This window comes from Impatiens glandulifera, chromosome 7, assembly GCF_907164915.1.
Source record: "Impatiens glandulifera chromosome 7, dImpGla2.1, whole genome shotgun sequence".
Taxonomy (NCBI): domain Eukaryota; kingdom Viridiplantae; phylum Streptophyta; class Magnoliopsida; order Ericales; family Balsaminaceae; genus Impatiens; species Impatiens glandulifera.
Window position 1 is genome coordinate 44,202,091 of NC_061868.1, and position 21,465 is coordinate 44,223,555.

Genomic DNA, 21,465 nt, shown 5'->3' on the forward strand with positions numbered 1-21,465 from the left:
AAATAACCCGAAGCAGGCATTAATTAGTAGTTGATTCATTATTAAAGACATTTAGGACTTGGGGAATAGAACTTGTCACCTAACATTCCTTAAAAACCAAACAGACACTGGTAGTGGTGGTTAGACTGATAGACAGACATATACTTAAACCCAACCTTCACACTATACATTCCCTCCCAAAATCTACCATTCTTAATTCCCATTCCTCTCATCTCCATCTCTCGTAAATGTCTCGTTATTCGGCTGTATCCCCGTCCACGGCGGCGCCATGGAGGAGCAACCACAACTTCCAGACAATGCGGTGGCAGGAATCATTAGCTCGCCTGCTTGCTCCTCTCACAATCTGGATCTGCGGCATGTTATAACCTTTACTCTTTTCATAGACCAATCTTTTCCTTATTCCCTAATTCATAATTAATTTGCAGTTTCCGTGACCATAAGATATGGGTATTTCGCCGACCATCGACTGGTGGTCGGACCCAACTCATCGTGTCTACTCGACGCCAACTCCCTTTTCGTGAGCCAAGTTCAAGTCAAAGACGGAGGGAAGACAGGGGTGTCGGTTTATGGATTCTTCCAGAAGCCTGAATTAACCTTTGAATCTAATTGGAATGTCTCCAAATATTTAATTGTAGCTTCTTATGCCCGCAAGGTAATTAATTCAATTACTAATTATTCATCTCTAATTTAATGAATTAATGAATGAATTAATTCTCTAGGGAATATCTTTGTGGTTAAACAAAGACTCCACAATTCAAATTAGATGGGAAGTTGATCAATCTACCATTTTGGATCATCTTCATGTTTCTTTGACTAAAGGTTTTATATTTCTTTTTTACTTTGCAATTGTTTTAGTAAAACAATAGTTACCCATTATTACTATTGTAAATTATAACAGGTGACAGAAACCAGGAGATTATGAACCCAACTATGTCGTCTTCAACATCAAAGGAAACTGGTGTGTTAATTTTATCCACTTCACAACATTATTACTATAAATATATATAGAATGGATGATGAATAAATTATACACATGTGGTGGTGGTTAAAGAAGCCGAGTATCACATTGAAGAAGATGACAAGTACTATGTTGGAATAATAAATGCAAATCCTAGAAGCATCATCATTGGATTGAATATGAATGTTACATCCAAAATGTACGATACGTCAAAAGGAAATAATAGCGTTTGCTCCACGTTGAATGGATCGTGTAGCATTGATCTTCTCTTCCCGAGTAACCAGTTCATCCTCGTGACCACTCCAAATAATGTTAGTTTTGATAATATTGTCATGTATTAACTAGTTTTACTTGAATGACTTTGTCTTTAACTAAACTTGCAGGGAGATATAGTTGAATGGTACATTGATTTGTCTTTCATTCCTAGAATACTATCCTATGCAGTCATTCTAGGTAACTAATTATTTAAAATAAATAAATAAGTGGTTTGGTTGCTTGAGTTTGATGTTTTAATAATTTTCGTGTAGGATTTATGGCGTTAATGGTATTGTTAATAGCGAAATACATTGGAGCATATCAAGAAGAGGAGGAAACAATACATACTAATGGAAATAATATAAATGCAAGCGAAACAGATCCTTTGATACCCGATCATCAAAAGTCGTATAGACTTCCTTACGGGACTAGAGGAAACAAAGAATTAGAAGAGGAGTCGGGATCATCTACATGTAGTAGTAGCTCTTCAGAAGACTTGTACGATGGAAAAATATGCGTGATTTGTTATGACATGGCTCGCGATTGTTTTTTCGTTCCGTGTGGTCATTGCGCTACGTGTTATGAATGCGCTAAGAGAATAACAGAGAGCGATACTAGGGTTTGCCCGATTTGTCGAAGGATGATTCATAAAGTAAGGAAGTTGATTATTCCTTAGCCTCCAATATTTTTAGGGTTTTCTTGTATCCTCTATTTTTTGTGATGGTTTGTATATTGCCTTGATTTTAATTCTTGTGAGTTTTTGGATAAATCCAATAGAATATAACTCAAAGTCTCAATAGATTGACTTATTTATGTTCTCATGGTTAATTAATTTATTTATTATTTTGCTCGCGAACCGAGGGGATAAAATGTATAAAAACTAATATAGTTTTGTTTCCTAAAATGGTCAAAAAAAATGAAAAAATTGAAAATATAAAAATAGGTTCTTTATCCGGATCCAGGACAAAATTGAAATTGACACCTCCATTTCCAGCTTGAACTCGAGTTACTTTCCATGGAATTTTACGCGTTTATTTGATAATCGCTAATCGCAGATTGCCTTCGTAGTACTGGGTGATCTTCTCTTTCTCTAGGTATAAATTGCATCCGGCGACGGGCTTGATTCGAGCCTCTTTCCGCCGCTTTCTCTCTGACCGGAAGAAACGAGAATCACTTACAGTTACAGTGCCGCCGTCGCAATACCCAGTGATAATTCGATGATGGGAGGGACAAACAGCGACGAAACAAACGTCGATACTCGAGATGACGAAGCAAATCGTCTCCTTCCTGAGCAATCGCCACCGTCGACGACGCATCCGGTTGACGACGATGATGAAGTGGCGTACCAATCGAGAGAGAAAGTAGCAATTATCGAATTCGATTCGATTGAAGCTGTGGATCATTCGGTTGTACCGCCGTTCTCGTGGAAAAAGTTGTGGATGTTTATGGGTCCAGGGTTTCTGATGAGTATTGCGTTTCTGGATCCGGGGAATCTAGAGGGAGATCTACAGGCTGGAGCAATAGCTGGGTATTCGTTGCTTTGGCTATTGATGTGGGCGACTGCAATGGGGTTGCTGATCCAACTATTGTCGGCTAGAGTCGGCGTCGCCACTGGGCGGAACTTGGCGGAGCTTTGCCGGGAAGAGTATCCTCAATGGGCGTCGCTTCTGTTATGGTTCATGGCGGAGATTGCATTGATCGGAGCTGATATTCAAGAGGTGATTGGTAGTGCAATTGCAATTCAGATTCTAAGTCGCGGTCTTTTGCCTATTTGGGCTGGTGTTGTAATCACAGCTTCCGATTGGTAAGTACTTTTGCATTAGTGTTTACTTATGTATCTGAACATGGTACTGATCAAATGCAATACAGTTTCTTCTTTTTGTTTCTGGAAAACTATGGAGTTAGGAAACTGGAAGCTGTTTTTGCAGTTCTTATAGCAACTATGGGATTATCCTTTGCCTGGATGTTTGCTGACGCCAAACCAAGTGGGAAACAACTTATAATAGGTTAGAAACTTGATTTTCTATACCCATAGTTTGTAATTGAAGAGTACTAAGTCTGCAACTTTTTTTCGTTTCCAGGGCTTTTAGTTCCGAAGTTGAGTTCTAAAACAATTAGGCAGGCTGTAGGAGTGGTAGGATGTGTAATCATGCCCCATAATGTATTTCTTCACTCTGCTTTAGTACAGTCAAGAGAGATCGAAACAAACAAGAAAGGGCGTGTACAAGAGGCGCTAAACTATTACACAATTGAATCCTCTTTGGCTCTTTTTATCTCATTAATGATCAATATGTTTGTCACGACTGTCTTTGCAAAAGGATTCTATGGCTCAAAACAAGCCAACTACATAGGCCTAGTGAATGCAGGACAATATCTTGAAGAGAAATATGGAGGAGGGTTATTTCCAATTCTATACATTTGGGGAATTGGGTTATTAGCTGCCGGCCAAAGCAGTACCATTACTGGAACTTATGCAGGACAGTTCATAATGGGGGGATTTCTAAATCTCAAACTCAGAAAGTGGTTGAGGGCTTTGATCACGAGAGGTTGTGCTATTGTACCAACGATGATCGTGGCTCTTGTCTTTAACAAGTCGGAGGCATCTCTGGATATATTAAACGAGTGGCTAAACGTGCTTCAGTCTGTTCAGATTCCGTTTGCATTGATCCCACTTCTTACTTTAGTGTCCAATGAACATGTCATGGGAGTCTTTAAGATTGGACCTGTTATGGAGGTGTGATTTATTCATTTTTTGTGTAATACGATTTAACTGTTTTCTATATATTTCTCTTACACAGATTTTGTGTTGCAGAGGCTTGCTTGGACGGTAGCTGGTCTTGTGATAGTAATCAATGGGTATCTATTAATGGATTTCATAGTTTCTGAAGTGAATGGTTTTCTGTTCGGGTTTGCTGTGTTAATAGGAACTGGTGCATACATGGCATTCATACTGTACTTGATTATACACGGTGAATGTCTTCCATTTACATGGTTTGAACTTGCAAGGACCAGAGCTTTCTCCACAAGATAATAATAATGGAATCAGCACCAATCATCAGTTTAGCTAATTGAAGAAGAAGCAAAGCAAAACAAATGATTCTTTTATCGGTGTGAAGTCTTCTATAACCTCAAAAATCAAATGTGTGCCATCTTGAAGATATATGACTAACTGTGCTGATCAGAATGGAGATTCAGATAAGTTTTTATTTTGGTTTGTGCTATGGGATTCTATATTCTTCTTAAAGCAGCTTTAGCAAACTAGCTTAAGTTGTACACAGATAGTAACTCTTTCTTGTATAAGCTAAACTAAGGACCCAAAATGATTTTTCCTATCACTCTTCATATATATTTTTTTTCTATAAAGTTATGAACAATAAAAATAGTGTCTGTTACTGATAGCCCCAATTTGGGGACAAATATTTTTTAAATTTTATGTTATGCAGTTCTGTAATACCTTACCTATTCAAACCAGTTAGTGTAAGTTGGAGACTCTTTTATCAACTCAAAACCCCACATTAGCAAATGGAATCTTATTTTTCTTTTTGTACTAATGGGGAGCAAGCAAACTAGCAGCCATAATGCATTTATACCACATTCTTGTACTAGGGTTGACTTGATGCACAATGCATACATACCAAAATGGAAAAAAGGTAAGCACCAATATTTTGACTTTTGTTTCGGCCCACCATTAAGTTGAATGGGGTATCGATGTTTCAACCTTATATGAACGGAGCTGGATTATTTCTGTTTTATCCTGCTCCAAACACACATTTGTTGCCAACTTTATCTTACCCAAAAATGTTATGAAAGAGTTAGTTATGAGTTATTTCTTATGAGACATGTTTGTCGGTGGCAAAAAAGTCGAATGACTAGACGCTTGTAAGTCAAAAGAAGAGGCTGAAATTGACATAAAAAACTGTATTGAATGGAACAAGGCTCTCTTGTCACCCATTTTTGGGTCATTAACAGGAAACAAATTCGAGATTCGAAGTCCAGCGGCTGGATAAGGACAAGTCTTATCTCGGACAAAATGTCATGGTAATGAATATATGCTGAAAAAGTAATTGAATACTAGGGGGATGGACGAGATATTTTGGCACAAGCTGTTCGAATATCAATCAAAATTCCTCAAAGTAGAGTCTCGCAATATAATAATTAGAAGGTTACAAACCTTATGCTAGATTGAAAGTAGGAAGACATTGAAGAGGACGATAAATCTTGTTCCCGCAAAGCAAAGTTTGGGATGTACTTCGAGCTCATAGATTGATAACTGACACAATGTCGTGTGGTCGCACAAAGACACCATTTTATCTTTTGTCTTGTGAACCATAACGGCACACTCAGAATATCTTGCAATTGGGCTTCTTGCCTTCTCGGCAGTCTTCCCGCATTAATCCATTGTGTCCAATGCACAATAGAGATTGAGACAATTCTCCGTCTCCTTTGAAGCTGTACATTCATAATCGATATACATAGCAGGCCCATGAGTAAGCCTAGCAAACCCACATTCATAATCAATATACAGAGCCGATCCAATAGTAAGCCTAACAAACCCACATTCATAATCGATATACAGTAAACCCACTCCACAGTTAGTTATCACATACCCATGCCCTGGGCAGCCCAATGGCCTCAAACAAAATATATTTTTTCTCATTTTTTCTTTCTTACCCTCTGTTTCTTTTTCTCATTCTCACTTTTTATTTCTATTCTATTTTTGAGTCAAATTAAAAATATATATTCATTTATGGGATCTGGGCAATCCAAATGTACGGGCCAACTATATATCCAACATCTACGTGTTTTTGTTAACTTCTCAAAAAAAAAAAATAACACATTATCCAATAATTAATTGATAGAAAATTCAGAAGCAACATGTTTTTGTAACTAACTCTTCAAGAGTAATTTTGGAGTTATAATAATATACTAAATCTAGTAAGAAATAAATATAAAAAATTCCTTAGGAATTAGATAAACAAATTTGACGAGATATTCGAACCGATGTGCACAACATCACTCGCACATGTAGAAAAGTCCCGACCACTCAACAAAACTAAAAACAAGTTTATGTTTATAAAAGAAATGGAAAGCCATACAATAATTACCTAAAATATGCAGCAAAAACAAAAAACAGTTTTCAAATATGAAATGGTAAAAGAGATAGAAGTAAAAGTAAAACTGCAACGACCCAATTGTCTTTGAAATGGGTCTGTGCCCTGTTCAATTCCAACACTGGCTTCTCACAATTCACTGTAGAATTCGCAGCCGAACAAATACAAACCTCACTAACCGTACCCATTTCATACCCACAAACTCCCCCACTCGATTCACACCCACGACAAAACACTTCATTCCCCTGCATCGAATAACCAACCCGTATCCCATACGTCCACTCATCAGGCCCCATCACTCTAACCGGAGCCAAGTTATAAACACTACTATACCCTTGACAATCAAGTTTCGTAAGATTCACAGCCTTAATCGCACCATAAGGAACCGCACAACACTCCGAAGCCGAAGGCCACAATCCTTGTCGGCTAGTCCACGCAGAACAACCATAGTACTCTTCACATCCCATTCCTGAAACATTCCTACAAGGTAAATGCTTTCCGGGGAATCCTTGAAAAAGTGGGGACTTGGCCGAGCAACCCAATAGCATGAAAACATTGTCCCCAGATGGAGTCAAGTAAGGTACCCGCCATTCCTCGACCACAAACCCGTTTCCACGTTGGCCTAGGGTGATTGATTCGCAAGTTGAAAGGTGGGGATCGTGTAATGTTAGAGATTTGTAAGCGTAGTCTATGTCAAGGACTCTGTATGAACCAGAACTTATGTGGAACATGAGGACATCGTTTATGCAGAATAAGAGGTCACGGAATCCTGGATGGCCACAGCCTTGTTGGAGGGCGAATGGGTAACTGATTGTAAGGTTCCCACAATAGGTTCGACAGGATATGGGATTGGCATAGGTTTTTGGTGCAGATGAGAACAGGGTATGGAGTGAGATTAGTAACCAGACAAGGCCTGACATGGTTTTAGTGACAATTGAACATCAAAACAAGGGTGGAAGTTGAATGTAATATGTAAGAAGAAAGGAATCTAGTTCGATTGTTTATGGGTTTTCCTTCACTTTAAACCTGTCTCTTTTCCTTTTCAAAGCTGGTCAAGATTTGCTTTTTTTTGAAAAAAATATAAAAAGAATTCCGTTGCCGGGAATCGAACCCGGGTCTTTCGGGTGAGAGCCGAATATCCTGACCGACTAGACTACAACGGATTTTGTTTAGTTTATATAGATTGAACTATATAATCAAAACCAAACAAACTTCTTTTTTGTTACCCGACCCGATTATACAATTTCGGAGTCCAGAGGATAATATCAGTAAGAGGAGCTACCAATCTCAATCGATCTTCTTCTCTATTCGATAGCGACTGGAGCAAGCTTGTCTGGATTCAGTTTCTTGTAAGGCTTCTTGTATTAGATTATATATGCTATGATAGATAACCTAGAAATCATGTATAGGGATTGGAGATAGTTTTGTAGATGTATTTGAATGATTGAAATCTATGGATTTGCTTAACTGTTGGATGGATTATGTAATAGAAATGCTATGATGAGTTGGGGATATTGGAATTTGAGATTTTGAATTGGAAGTGTTGATTGAGAAATGATGTATGTACATGTAAAGATGGGTTACAGTTAAGATGTTTTTTTTATATATAATTTCCAGTTAATCAGTGCAATAGTCAACTTGCTACCTGAAGCAGCTATGGTTATCACCAATTTTGACGGAGTTGGGGTTGGATTCGGTAAATTTTCGGATCAGTTTTTGTTTTAAATTTTGCTTATGGGATATAATTGCCTATGATGATTTATGATGTGTTTTCTGGAGTCTTTTTTAGGACTTGGCGTCGGCTGTGGTTTTGGAATAGGTTGGGGATTTGGAGGTTTGTAGTTGTTTCATGTTGATGATATTAAATCATTTGGTATAAAAGTGTGACTAGTTCTTTCCTTGAATTCGTAGTATAAATTTAAGAAACAAATTCATTGTTACTCGTATAAGAGTGTGGTTGTTGGGGGTGATCTAGTTAGGATACGCCAACATAAAATAAATGATTGATTGAAATGCTTTTAGCTGACAGTAACTGTTTCCAGAAAGGCAAAGAATTTTGATGAAAAATATCAATCATGTTAAACCCCATATGCTTATATATATGTCCATGATTTCTTCTGTATACTACTTTATTCGAGCTCCCAAACCATTTTCTATATGCACTGTGTAATCTAGTGAAAAGCTCAAGTGTTGCTAATTCATGATATTCATTTGATGCAGGCATGCCTTTAAGTTTCTTGGGCCTTGGAGCAGGTGAGCGATATGCCAATCTAAGAAAACACCTAATTGTTTTATTATATTTATTAACATCGTAATGGAAGTGCAGAAAATGAGTTGTTTTATCATTGTTGATGGCTACTCATCTTTTCTCCCAAGTGGTTAACTGGTGAGATTATGGTGTTATTGAAAGGTGGAGGCTGTGGAGTTGGACTTGGGCTAGGTTGGGGATTTGGTGCAGCTTATGGGAGCCAATACAGATCCACCAATGTTACATTTCAAGGTGTGGATTGGAGTATGCCTAACAAAGAGACCTTAGAAACAGCCAAAGACTCTCAAAAGGTTCATCCTACTCATAATTAATTTGGGTGCATAGGGAAATGTATCTTAGACTGTAGAGTATGTGGTGAGTGGTATCTTCTTTTGACAAACAAGCAAACTACATCCCTTTCTTTATGTTTGACAACCGATTTGCAATCTTAAGGTTTATTATTATTATTATTATCAGTTCCATGTAGCTCAAAAATTCATTACATGAAAATTGAAATAGATAGTTAATAGTACATGTGAAGATTGAGGACATTCTTTTATTTTTTTTATTATTCTTAGACTAGGGGTTTTCTCCATGGCGGAGGAGGAGGCTATCAGAACATCCCATTGCTCCTCAACTTGAATTAAGGTGCTGCCAGCTTTAAGTGGGAATCGAACTTTGAACTTTGAGACGTGAACCTCTTAAGTTCATATGTCTAATTGAATGTGTCGGAGGATTACTGTAATAGCCACTTCCGGCGAGCTGAGTTGGGGAAGATGGCCATCGAGTGCCATAATCTCAACCACGGATTTCCCACCCGTGTTGTTGTTGAGATATTCCGCAACTTGAACAGGCACAGCCAAGTCTTTGCTGCACTGTATAATGTGAAAGGGGACAGTCACAAGCCCCATAAGTGATCTAAGATCACAATAGAATATAGACTTGACCACACATAGAGCTATATCCGGCCTGACATTGAAAAGTGTACGGCTGAATTCCTGCACAGCAACAGAATCCATGTCACCTCCTACGAGCAGGGGAGCAAAGCCAGCACACCACGCCTTGAAGTTATCTGTCATGGCATCAATGAGCTGCTGGACATCTTCTTTCTCGAATCCTCCATAGTAATCTGATGCATCATCATTCAAGTATCTTGGAGAAGTGTTGATGGTCAGTAGCTTATGGAAAAGATCTGGGCGAGCAATGGAAGCTAACATACCGACATTACCAGAAACAGAGTGTCCCACAAAGATGCAGGAGGAAATGGCTAGATCTTCTAAGATGGAAAGCAAATCCAATGCATAGCCCTGGAGGGTTGCATAGCGGTTGAAGTCAAAGTAGTCGGGGTTAGTTGGTCCTGAGCCCATGTTATCGTAAAGAACGACACAATAGTCCTCCAGGAGGTGAGGGACCAGGTGCTTCCATACAGACTGGTCCGTGCCAAAGCCATGGGCAAGCACCACCACTGCATTCTTCTTTTCCGAACTCCCCAACACCCTCACGTTGAGAGCGCTCTCCAAAGTTCCCATTTCCTCCTCTTTTTTCTTTGTTTGTTGGAAAAAAAATCTTACTACCGGATGGCTTAAGTAAGTGGGGATAAGATGGAATATGAATCGATTTATTGGTTGTTTTTAACTCATTTTCTTGTGGGGTTGATCACTTTGATGCTCAATGGATACCATCTTTTGATTCTGAATTTCTTAACCTTTTATCCTTTTGCTTTATGCATTTCTTCAAATACATATAGAGCTCCTTTTGAGTATAAATATGCTCAATGCATCTTCCCCCAAAGGCCCCAAACCCCACAAAAGAAAATATTATTATTTTATCAAATTGCAAAAATCCACTTCAATTCTACATGGATGGCTTTGATTCTATAAGGTTCATTCAATGAATGTTGAAACTAGTTTTAATGAGAGTATGAAACAAATTTATCCTTAGTAAAATCAAAAAAATACAAAATAATATTCCGTTGCCGGGAATCGAACCCGGGTCTTTCGGGTGAGAGCCGAATATCCTGACCAACTAGACTACAACGGATTTTGATTTCTAATCTCATCATTTTCTTTCTTACGTCTTCTTATTTGATTATCTTATTTGTTTAATATAATTTTTGTATAACAAAGGAGAAATCTGTTAATTAATTACAGACAATATTGTTTTGGACGTTGGATTATTAAACTAGACAAAGTCACTTGGGCTGAATGGTTAAGGTGTATGCTTGCTAAGCATATGGGTTTTCCAGAGTTCAAATATCTCAGGCAACGACGTTTATTTTGTTAAATATTGGTTTGAATGTTCTTGAAAATGATTAGGATGTTAGTGTACTTTCTAATTTCAAAGCATAACAAAACTTAGAACAATGTACCCTACTCTTTATTCAACATCTCCTCCAAAAATTTTGTAGGCGAATGAGTTTCCCATTTACAGTTATTTTGTCGAATATAGTTTGAATGTTCTTGAAAATAATTAGGATGTTAGTGTCACTTGATCATCATGCTTGAACTTTCCAATTTCAAATCATAACAAAACTTAAAATAATGTACTTTGGTCGAGCGGTTAAGGTGTGTGCGTTCTAAGTACATGGGTTTTCTTACGAGCATTTTTTTTTTTTTGAATGTTGTTGAAAATGATTAGGATGTTAGTGTCACTTGATCATGCTTGGAGTTTTCAATTTCAAAGCATAACAAAACTTAGAACAATGTACTTTTAACTCAAACATCTACTCGAATAAGTTGATAGGCGAATGAATTTTGAACAAAGTCGCTTTGGCCGAGTGGTTAAGGCGTGTGCCTGCTAAGTACATGGGGTTTCCCCGCGAGAGTTCGAATCTCTCAGGCGACGTTTATTTTGTCTACTATTGTTTTGAACATATATGCTGAAAACCAACAATCATGTTATGCTTATATATGTCCATGATTTCTTCTATTTACTACTTTTATTCGAGCTCCTAAACCCTTTTCAAGTGAAAAGCTCAATAGAATATCATCATATTCATTTGATGATCCATTGTATCATATTCTTGTAGATGAAACTGTATAAAAGAAAAAGACTTAAACCTGACAGAAAGAACACTCAAATACAAAAAAGATTCCGAAAATGACTTAAAAGTGACAGAAAGAACACTCAAATACAAAAAAGATTCCGTTGCCGGGAATCGAACCCGGGTCTTTCGGGTGAGAGCCGAATATCCTGACCAACTAGACTACAACGGATTTTGTTTGTGTTCAACAAAATAATACTAATAATAAGTTTGGTGAGCCCTAGAACAAGAAAAAAATGAATTCTTTTTCATGATAAATAATTAAATATATATGATGTAAATGGAAGTTATTATCATATACATTTACATTCCAAAACTTTCTAACTATTATAAGGTTCAAAAGAATGTTCTATCTATACAATAAACATTAACATACACAAACTTTCAAAAGATCAAAACAAATATCTATTTTTTACACAGAAAAATGTCGCCCCCACTGGATTTGGACCATTTAATTGTTTCGCGATATTCCTAAGATTACAGTTAATACCAACAAAACTGCAGAAAAAACATTACAAATCATGGCATAAGTCATAAAGAAAGGTTATCAATGAATTCAAAAGAAAGAAAAGGAAAAGAAAAGAAAGGAAACTCACTAATCAAGCAGATAAGAAGAAGAGACCAAATGATGATCTGAATTGGGCGACAATACTGTACTTGATATTGAGACCTTTGAATTAATCTTCTAACAGCTCCATACCAACCATATATATGTTTATCGCAATCATCACAACCGTTTAGACAACTCTTGCTTCTCTCGTAACAACAACCTCCATTCAATTGTTCTTGTCCACCTCGATCACAAACCTTAATTTTCCTATATGCGTTTTTCTTGGAACAACTGAAACTAGACGCAGCCTCCATTCCATTAACTGTTCCAAGACCCTGATTCGAGTTTGAAGATAGGAGATGAACATTGTGATCAGGATCCGATACTGATATCTTGAACGAACCAATGTCAGCATTTGCACTAGCTGCCCTTCTATGTCCAGAAAGCTGTTTTTCCTGATCTCTAGCCTCAGATGGATTCCACTGAACTGAATGGCGTGTGTTCTTTGAGGTCCCATTTGGTTCAATTTCTTGAGGGTTATCTGATGAAGGTTGTTCTCCTATAACATGAAACCTTGTTGATGTTTTCTCAACTTGTATAGGTGCTCCTGAAAGAAACACTGCGAGTTCATCTCTTTCACCTTCGTCTAATCGGACCCATGGAAGTGGAGGTTTGCCATTGGATGTAGTTGTTTCGTTTAAGGATGTTTTAATTCTTGAAATGTTGGCTTCTATTGCAACGACAAATTCTTTATGTCTGGTTTTTGCATCATCGGCTGAATTAGTGTTGTAACTTGACATAGTCGCCCTTTGAAATTCCTCTAACTGGTGTTTTTAATAAACGGTTATCAATTTAATGATTGTAATTATAAATCAAATCAAAATATTGCTGACCTGCCATTTAGTGGTGCCAAGGGCGGTTTGAAGGTCTCTACGAAGTTGGTCGTCTGGGGAATCTTTGTTCCACATACGAAAGATGGATTCCATCCTTTACAATACAATGGGTTTAAATGAAGGTTAGAAAAAACGTTGAATTTCAAATGAGATGGGTACCTGTCGGCTGATTCCTGGACCTCTTCTGCAGCGGAAAAGAAGGGATCTTTTTCCCATCGTTCCAAAAGGGATGTCATAATTGAAGAGAAATGGTGAACGTGATAGAGAGTTGATGAATGTTTTAAGGGAGAAGGAAGGAAGTTGATGAAACCCTCCTTTAGGTCAGGGTTTGGGATGGGATTGTGCAAAGATTCAAATGGGTTTGTGCAAAGATTGAAATGGGTTTGTTGATGAGTCAAATTTCAGCCACTAAATCTATCACCTTTCTTTTCTTTAGCCATCATTGGAATTTAGAAACATTCCCCTTACCAGCTCTCACCCAATTTTGCTATTTTAAACAATCTCAGAAAAACCTATGGTGAGGTAGAAGAACAAGGAGAGTAAACGGTCTTAACTATGTTCAATTGTATAATATATATTTGAATTCAAAACAATCAATTATTTTTAAATAACTAAATGAATTACTTCTCAACTCAAGCGGTAAGCTGACAATTTGAAATTACTCAACGAAAATTAAATTGAATTGTTTTATTTGGCCGTTTTTTCTTTGAAACCGAACTGGAATGAAACGAGGATAATATTTGTGTCAATGTTTTGATGTCACATCAAATACTATAAACACAATTAAATATATAAAATCATCAATATATATTTTATAAGGGTAGTAAATTAATTTTTTTTATAATAATATAAAAATTTTAATATATTAAAATATATATTATATTAAAATTTTTGTTTATATAATTATATTGTATAATATTTGGTTTTAAAAAAAATATTTTTATAAACGGTGTCTTGCGATGATTTCCCGAAATCAAATGGGGCGGGGATGATATTAAAAAATTCCCTAAAATAAAACCAAACGGGAATGGTAAATGCATTCCCCATGAGAACCGCCCCATTAATATCCTTACTTAGGAGTTATCTCTCCTTTAGGATGGGAAAAATTATGTACTAGAGATAATTTTTTTTAAAATGATTCATACAAAATTATATAAATGAGAGTCGTTTAAGTTAAACGACAAAAACATTAACAAAATTGAAAAAAAAACCTTTTAAAAAAGCAAACACAAAACAGTTGACTGATGATAAACAAAAAAACAATTTTTAACAAATACAGAAATTTTCAAGTAGATAAATGAGTTTCTCAACTACTTCAAATGGTTTATCTAATGAAATATCTACGATTGTCATAATAATATAATTATGAATTAAACGCATCGGTTAACCAGAATAACTTTAGTTCTTACTTCTTTTAAGCCAAATGGATCAAATTATATATTCAATTTTGCTTTGAAAAAAGAAGCTTAAATTGGAGTGATATAACATATTGTGGGATTGTACTCACTTTTAAATAAAAAATATAAGACATTTATTTATTAAATAATTAATAAATCATATTTTGTAATATTATGTTGATTTGTGTATTTTTGTATATTTTTGGGTGGGGAAAGGGTTTAAACAGGCCTTGTATATTGATCTCAAGGTCCAATAATAGCCATTTACTTATAAGAGTGTCAATTAAGCCAACCAACTTACTAGAATGATCAAATATACCTAAATCCGCCTCCAATAACTAACACTTTTGGGGATGTCTAATACTTTATAAAGTAAGAGGGCCTAATTGAATCATTAAATAAACATTAGTGATTTAACTTTTATTTTACTTTTAAATAAATATTTCTGCTGTTCGTAAAACGGAAGAATAAGAGAAAATGGAGAAACTAGAAGAACGTCTCTGCATCGCCGCCAAGAAAGGCGGCGCCGACGAGGTTAAAACTCTCATAGAGGCCGGCGCCGATGTTTCCTTTTTCGATGATGAAGGTATGACCCCATTGATGCACGCAGCTAAACAAGGTCATGCTTCAGTGGTCAAGCTTCTTCTTGAAGCCGGCGCACCCTGGAACGCCCTGTCTCCTTCCAACCTCTCCGCCGGTGATTTCGCCATGGAAGCCACTCATGAAGAAGCCTTCAACGTTCTCCTCAATGCTGGTGAATATGAATTCTTACTGTTTCTTTTTCTAATAACAATTAAGATGTCTGTTTAGTTATCTGTTTCTAATTGATTTGAAAGTCTCATGCTTTTCTTAATTTTGCATATAGGGATTCAAGCTGAGCTTATCCTTGGTACCATTGCGCGAAAACAAAAACCCACTGTTGATTCAGATGGAGATTACTTAGAAGATAGAGTTACTTTTAGTGAGGACAAATTGATGGATTCTAATAGTAAGGCTGTAATGATGGCATGGGAGAAACCTCTTATGGAAGCTCATGCAAAAGCTATAAGTATGGGTGGTGGTCATATCTTGAACATTGGTTTTGGGATGGGTCTTGTGGACAGTGCTATTCAACAATATTCTCCTATTTCACACACAATTGTAGAGGCTCATCCAGATGTTTATCAGCGGATGCTTCGTTTGGGTTGGGGTGAAAAGGAGAATGTCAAGATAATATTTGGTCGGTGGCAGGATGTTCTTCATCAATTGAATTTGTATGATGGTATGCATCTAGGACCTCTATATGACATGTCTTTATTGTTGTTCATTTGATCCCTAGAAAGTCATATTTTGTGCCATGTTTATGTTCAGGTATTTTTTTCGATACATACGGGGAGTATTATGAAGATATGAGAGAGTTCCACCAACATCTTCCTTCTATGCTAAAACCTGGAGGAGTTTATTCATTTTTCAATGGATTATGTGGAGGTAATGCTTTCTTCCACACTGTTTACTGTCAGTTGGTTTCTCTGGAACTTGAGAGCTTGGGATATTCGACACAGTTTGTAGCTTTACCAGTGAAGGATTGTTTGGGGGAAGAAGTTTGGGAGGGTGTCAAACACAAGTATTGGCAGTTGGATACTTATTATCTTCCTGTTTGTCAGTCTAGTGATGAATCTGAATGATGTGGACTATTGACTTGTTTTATTGATGTTTAACCTCAAATTCCTATATAATGTCACCCACCATTTCGTTGAGATTTATTGTTGTAAGAAGAGATTACTTGGTATCTTTTCTTCTTTTTTTCCTGTTATGCGATGCAGATTGTTTGGTTATTTATATTTTCAAATCCCAGCTTTAGTGTATCTGGAATGAGTTTATAATACCATTAGAACAGAGCTTTAATAAAAGACATACTTTCTTTCAAATATGTTGTATATATTATATATTACTAATCCTCTTCCTCTTTCATTCATTATCTTCTAAATTGAAGATTTGGAAATATTGAAGAAGTGAGATAAAAACCAATAAACAAAAGACTGTCAAAAAGATTCTTATGCCAAAACCCCTTAATTTGCATATGGTTTTCAATCGTTTTCTTGGCATTATCTGTGATCAAAACTATCCCAAGTGAAGTCAAGCAGATAATGTTAAATACATAGTAAAAGTAAACAAAATGAGACATCCAATTTGCACCCCAGTGGTCATGCAATTGTTCTTTATCACCAGAATAAGCTCACAAGCGTGCATGCTTTCTGCATCTCCAGTCACTTTGGTTAGCAGCAGACTATAATGTTGTATAGAATTAGACTAGGGTAACGAATATAAGAAGACCGGACCACCAATTGCAATTGTTTATCTTTCTTAACCATATAAGTTTCTTCATGGTCCCTTCTAGGTATATTATAGCTGTTTTGTTCCATTGCACTCTGAACATAGCTGCTAGAGGAAGTAAATTCCAGCAAACAATAAGCTGTTGAGCACTTGCACTTGTTTGTTTGTGTTGTTGTCGTTGTTATAAATAAGAGAGTTTGTTTCTTGATGAAATTGAACCAAGTAGAGTAAGTAAGATTGAGTGCAGTGAAAGGTAAGGGAATGATGAGAATCATGAGATGGACTTATTGCAGTCTCCTTTTCCTATTTGTGCTCTGCTTGGAGATAGCTGTTGAGAGTGCTAGAGTTGGGAGGATGTTGAGCTATGAAGATTATGGAAAGGGTGGTTACCAGAATAACTATTGGGGAAATGCTAATTATGGAGGGTATGGACCCGGGGGAGGTGGGGGAGGCTATGGTTCAGGCGGTGGAAGTAGTGGTGGGTACATTGGCGGTGGCTCTGGAGGAAATGGATATGGTTCGGGTGGTGGCAATGGCAATGGCGGCGGGTATGATGGTGGTTGGAACGGTGGAGGTGGAGGTGGAGGTGGCGGTGGTTCTGGAGGTGGAGGGGGTGGTGGTTCGGGACAAGGCTCTGTGGGGAATGGGTATGGCTCAGGTGGTGGTAGTGGCAGTGGGTTTGGTGGTGGAGGTGGCTCAGGAGGAGGAGGAGGAGGAGGTGGTGGTGGCGGCGGTGGAGGGAGCAATGAATACGGGTGGGGGGGAAGTAATGGTGGAGGAAGTGGTTATGGGTCGGGATCAGGGTCAGGTTATGGTGGTGGCAATGGAGGAACTGGTGGGGGAGGGTCTGGTGGCGGCAGTGGTGGTGGGGGAGGGTATGGAAATTCTGGTTCTGGTTCAGGGTCTGGATATGGTTCTGGGTCGGGGTCTGGAGGTGGCTCTTATGGAACTCCAGGCAAGAATTAATTAAGATCATTTCATTTCTTGGTTGGGATTGTGATGTTTTCTATTCATGTAATATTTGCATTAACCAGTTGCTATAATGGGTGTATAAATTTCACCTGAAATTGTGCAATAAAATCAAGTTATATAAGTATATTATTATTATCTCAGAACTCATCAAACAAGAAAACTCAAAACTCTGAATGCTGACTGATCTAACTGGTGGACAAATGGGTAAAATAGATCATTCAAATTATATTTATTCTTAAATAATTATATTGATTAATACCACTTAGATTTGATATTGTTCAAATAATTAAATTTATATATATATTTTTTATCTCATCCTTAATCATTTTTTTAACTAATTATTTATCTATAATAATTAATAAATCTATTTTTTATTTGTCCAAATTATAAATTTATTTTTAATTAAACAGAAAATTTAATAATTAATTTATATAAAAAAAAGTTGCTTGTAGAATATATATATATATATATATATATAACCCAAAATATATTTTTGTTTGAATAATTATATTTTAAATCCGAATTTAATCAAATTTGAACTCAATTCAAATTGAAATTGTTACTTCTAATTAATATTTTATATTTGTACCAGTTTAAATTGCAGATTAATTTATTTGTTAAATGTTCCACTCTTAACTATTTTCAGATATAATGTTTTTTTTTTCAAACAAATGTGAAAAGGCCTAGCCATAGAGCAATGACACCTGTACAATTGCATAAATTTTCAATTTTGTGAGTCTCAAATTTCCAAAAAAATATAATCTTATTAGTTATTTAATTAATTAATAAATATTTTTAACTTTGTAGAACACCAAATTTCTTTTGAACGGGATTCTATTTTTCAGGACTGAACATGTTTTAGTGAGAAATAATTGCAAGTAAAATAAGAATTTAGATTATTTTTGTTATTTATTACTCAAATTTTCTATTTTGTTTAGGTTGTGATTTGTTTTTAATTGTCTCTCAATCTAGCCTATGCCTTTTGATAGCCCTTAATGAAATTTAATTTAGTGAAAAACAATTAAAAGAAACAATTAAAAAATAATATTTGTTGAATGTGACAGTTTCCATTGACAAGTGTGTCATTTAGTGTAACCTTCACTAGCCACCCACTACTAACTTCATTTAATGTGAATTTTTCCTCAAAAATAGTATTTATTATATGCCCAAATTACAACCTTAATAGTTTTAATTTTATTTATTATCACATGATTCAATGAAATAGAGAAAAAAAGTTTTAAAATCAAACCTTATGAATTTCAATAAAGATTATAATCTAATGCACTACTCCAAAACGCAACATACAAAATTTCAATCTAAAAAAAGTAAATTGAATAAAAATCTAACATATCTCAACTTTTTTCAGCTTAATTTTGATATTTTATTTTACGAAAAATCTAGACACTATACATATTCTTCTTCTCATACCTATTTCTACTACATTCAAGTCTATGTTATTCACTTTCAATCTTATTTTATATGTGTATTTTTTTTTAATGATTTTGTCCAATTTTAATCAGATTCACATGTTTCTTAATCTTAATATTTTAAGTAATTTTCATTTTATTAACTATATATTTTTATTTAGATTGAAAAATATAGGATTTGGAGAATGTTTACACTTTTTCAAATTCGATTATCTTAAGTTAAATGGAGAGAGTAATATTAATTTTTTTTTTATAAAATAAATTCTGATTTCGAAAAAAAAGAAAAAGGATATATAGAGAGAGAGGAGACAAACACTAATATCTTTTTTTTTTTTTTTATCAGTATACAAATCTATTTTCACATATTAGGTTATTTGATCTGATGTTATATAGGAGAAAACATATATCCATGAAAAAAAATTATTATAAGATGAACTCTTTGGGTTATTGAATGTTATTGTTAATAAAATAAAGTATTTGAATATTTTAATTAATTATTAAAAAACACTCATTTAGTTCACAAATAAATTCATGAAATTCCTAAGTAGAGATTTCATTATCATTTATTTATTTATTTATTTATTTTTATATAAAAAGTGTTATAAATGATTAATTAATTGATCTGTGAGTTCCAGCTGTAAATTCAAAAAAAAAATAAAGAAGTTTATCCAGAACCTTCCTTTTAATAATAATATTGCTCTCGTCTTGGTGACCTGGCTTGGCCAATGGCCACGGTGCATTTTATATTTATTTACTTATATTTTATCGAGAGTATAATTAAACGAGATAAAAATACAGATGAATTATAATATGAACAACTTAAATATCAAATAATTCGTGTAAGGTTTTATAAGTTGAAAGGAGAATCGTTATCTTGAAGAGGATGGTAACTAACTTTTTTTTTTTTCTTACAAAAAGAAAATAATTATGATTCGTTTCAAACATTAAAAAAATCGAAAATAAATATAGAAACTCAAAGGTTAACCATGAATGTTTATTCACTCTCAAATTTATGTATAAAATAATATTACATATATTCAAATATTATCATTAGAGACATTTGAAAACATTGAATATCTAGATGCTTAAGAGAATTTATTAACTACATTTAATATGTCAGATATTACGAAAATGATGAATTATGAAAAAAAATTGAAGAAAAAAGTTTTGATCAGTATGATTAAATGTTTTCTTTTTCAAATTTTCGTATAATCAAGAAGAAGATGAGCATCAAGAAGAAGAAGTTTTGATTTTTTCTTTTTTTACTCTCTTTATTTTTATTTTCTATTTATGACATAAATTTCAGTAAGAAGTTAAGACAAATATATAATCAATTCATTTCATTCATTTTTCAATTAATTTTTTTATCATCTAATATTAATATATATTTATAAAAACAACTCACTCTCCTCAAAATAAATAAATAATAATAATAATAAAAAAGTGTTTGAATGGCTGATTTTTGAGGCAAGTGGACGGGTCTGAGTAGTCATTCTTCTTATCCACTGCCATTCTTCCAACCTCCTATTTATGTCCCAATAATATTTTATAAAATAAAATTATTAATCATGGATTTAATTAATCTAATTATATCCAATATTTCTAAACCACATTCGGACAGATTTATTCAGTATAACCAAACTGATATATCATATTTATTTATTAATATATAACAGAATTGGATCTATTTAAAAGATAATAGATATATTAACATGAATATCAATTTATTATAACAAACAAGTTTTCAAGTTCTCAACCATATACTATTATTATTATGCATTTAAGCTCTCATCGCTTGGCCATACATACAGTGCCGGTTACTTTCTGTATTTATAAAATGAAGAATCAGAATTTGCTGAAGAAGAAGAAGCAGCAATGGGAGGAGGCAACGGGCAGAAATCGAGGATGGCTCGAGAGAAGAACATCGAAAAGTTGAAAGGAAACAAAGGTGTGTTTTTTGATTTCTTATGTTATCTATCGATGGTGGCTTAATTCGTTTGTTTGTTTTGAACAACAGGAAGTCAACTTGAGAACAACAAGAAAGCCATGTCTATTCAGGCAAATTCATCGTCTTCTTCATTAATTGGATTGGGGTTTAAAGTTTAAACCCATAATTAATAGTTTGTTTGTTTGTATTGCAGTGCAAGATATGCATGCAGACATTCATGTGCACCACAACTGAAGTGAAGTGCAAGGAACACGCAGACGCCAAACACCCTAAAACCGGTCTTCAAACATGTTTCCCTCATCTCAACAACAAATGAAACCTATCATCATAACTCTCTATCAGACCAGACC

The 21,465-nt window shown here is 35.1% G+C and overlaps 9 protein-coding genes and 4 non-coding genes across 13 annotated transcripts; 7 read left to right on the forward strand and 6 right to left on the reverse strand.

The window, feature by feature from the left end:
• Nucleotides 1-183: 183 nt before the first annotated feature.
• On the forward strand, nt 184-1,919 carry LOC124946106 (E3 ubiquitin-protein ligase APD2-like). Its single transcript, XM_047486672.1, has 7 exons — nt 184-354; nt 426-652; nt 720-819; nt 899-958; nt 1,052-1,269; nt 1,342-1,411; nt 1,486-1,919. Exons 1-7 carry the CDS (start codon nt 228-230, stop codon nt 1,887-1,889), a joined length of 1,206 nt encoding a protein of 401 aa, XP_047342628.1. The 5' UTR covers nt 184-227; the 3' UTR covers nt 1,890-1,919.
• A 268-nt stretch (nt 1,920-2,187) lies between these two features.
• LOC124945498 (metal transporter Nramp2-like) lies at nt 2,188-4,571 on the forward strand. Its single transcript, XM_047485943.1, has 4 exons — nt 2,188-3,017; nt 3,083-3,219; nt 3,295-3,947; nt 4,026-4,571. The coding sequence occupies exons 1-4, from the start codon at nt 2,431-2,433 to the stop codon at nt 4,242-4,244; spliced, it is 1,596 nt and encodes a 531-aa protein (XP_047341899.1). The 5' UTR covers nt 2,188-2,430; the 3' UTR covers nt 4,245-4,571.
• A 1,762-nt stretch (nt 4,572-6,333) lies between these two features.
• On the reverse strand, nt 6,334-7,258 carry LOC124945499. The gene has a single exon (XM_047485944.1). The coding sequence runs from the start codon at nt 7,242-7,244 to the stop codon at nt 6,351-6,353; it is 894 nt and encodes a 297-aa protein (XP_047341900.1). The 5' UTR covers nt 7,245-7,258; the 3' UTR covers nt 6,334-6,350.
• A 156-nt stretch (nt 7,259-7,414) lies between these two features.
• TRNAE-CUC lies at nt 7,415-7,487 on the reverse strand. The gene has a single exon. It is a non-coding gene; the product is annotated as a tRNA-Glu (tRNA).
• Nucleotides 7,488-7,590: 103 nt separating this feature from the next.
• LOC124944449 (protein TRIGALACTOSYLDIACYLGLYCEROL 5, chloroplastic) lies at nt 7,591-9,042 on the forward strand. Its single transcript, XM_047484702.1, has 5 exons — nt 7,591-7,673; nt 7,942-8,020; nt 8,114-8,158; nt 8,545-8,577; nt 8,735-9,042. The coding sequence occupies exons 2-5, from the start codon at nt 7,981-7,983 to the stop codon at nt 8,902-8,904; spliced, it is 288 nt and encodes a 95-aa protein (XP_047340658.1). The 5' UTR covers nt 7,591-7,673; nt 7,942-7,980; the 3' UTR covers nt 8,905-9,042.
• Nucleotides 9,043-9,082: 40 nt separating this feature from the next.
• On the reverse strand, nt 9,083-10,112 carry LOC124944448 (probable esterase D14L). The gene has a single exon (XM_047484701.1). It carries the CDS (start codon nt 10,099-10,101, stop codon nt 9,280-9,282), a length of 822 nt encoding a protein of 273 aa, XP_047340657.1. The 5' UTR covers nt 10,102-10,112; the 3' UTR covers nt 9,083-9,279.
• A 427-nt stretch (nt 10,113-10,539) lies between these two features.
• Nucleotides 10,540-10,612, reverse strand: TRNAE-CUC. Its single transcript has one exon. It is a non-coding gene; the product is annotated as a tRNA-Glu (tRNA).
• Nucleotides 10,613-11,334: 722 nt separating this feature from the next.
• Nucleotides 11,335-11,416, forward strand: TRNAS-GCU. The gene has a single exon. It is a non-coding gene; the product is annotated as a tRNA-Ser (tRNA).
• A 298-nt stretch (nt 11,417-11,714) lies between these two features.
• Nucleotides 11,715-11,787, reverse strand: TRNAE-CUC. Its single transcript has one exon. It is a non-coding gene; the product is annotated as a tRNA-Glu (tRNA).
• A 163-nt stretch (nt 11,788-11,950) lies between these two features.
• On the reverse strand, nt 11,951-13,578 carry LOC124910505. The gene is made up of 4 exons (XM_047451151.1): nt 13,218-13,578; nt 13,059-13,152; nt 12,212-12,989; nt 11,951-12,113 (listed from the first exon to the last, which is right to left on the reverse strand). The coding sequence occupies exons 1-4, from the start codon at nt 13,292-13,294 to the stop codon at nt 12,067-12,069; spliced, it is 996 nt and encodes a 331-aa protein (XP_047307107.1). The 5' UTR covers nt 13,295-13,578; the 3' UTR covers nt 11,951-12,066.
• A 1,350-nt stretch (nt 13,579-14,928) lies between these two features.
• Nucleotides 14,929-16,275, forward strand: LOC124945390 (protein arginine N-methyltransferase 2). The gene is made up of 3 exons (XM_047485817.1): nt 14,929-15,209; nt 15,321-15,716; nt 15,806-16,275. Exons 1-3 carry the CDS (start codon nt 14,933-14,935, stop codon nt 16,117-16,119), a joined length of 987 nt encoding a protein of 328 aa, XP_047341773.1. The 5' UTR covers nt 14,929-14,932; the 3' UTR covers nt 16,120-16,275.
• A 766-nt stretch (nt 16,276-17,041) lies between these two features.
• LOC124910021 (glycine-rich cell wall structural protein 2-like) lies at nt 17,042-17,734 on the forward strand. The gene has a single exon (XM_047450646.1). The coding sequence runs from the start codon at nt 17,042-17,044 to the stop codon at nt 17,732-17,734; it is 693 nt and encodes a 230-aa protein (XP_047306602.1).
• Nucleotides 17,735-20,990: 3,256 nt separating this feature from the next.
• On the forward strand, nt 20,991-21,465 carry LOC124945738 (uncharacterized protein At2g23090-like). The gene is made up of 3 exons (XM_047486227.1): nt 20,991-21,115; nt 21,185-21,225; nt 21,309-21,465. Exons 1-3 carry the CDS (start codon nt 21,043-21,045, stop codon nt 21,429-21,431), a joined length of 237 nt encoding a protein of 78 aa, XP_047342183.1. The 5' UTR covers nt 20,991-21,042; the 3' UTR covers nt 21,432-21,465.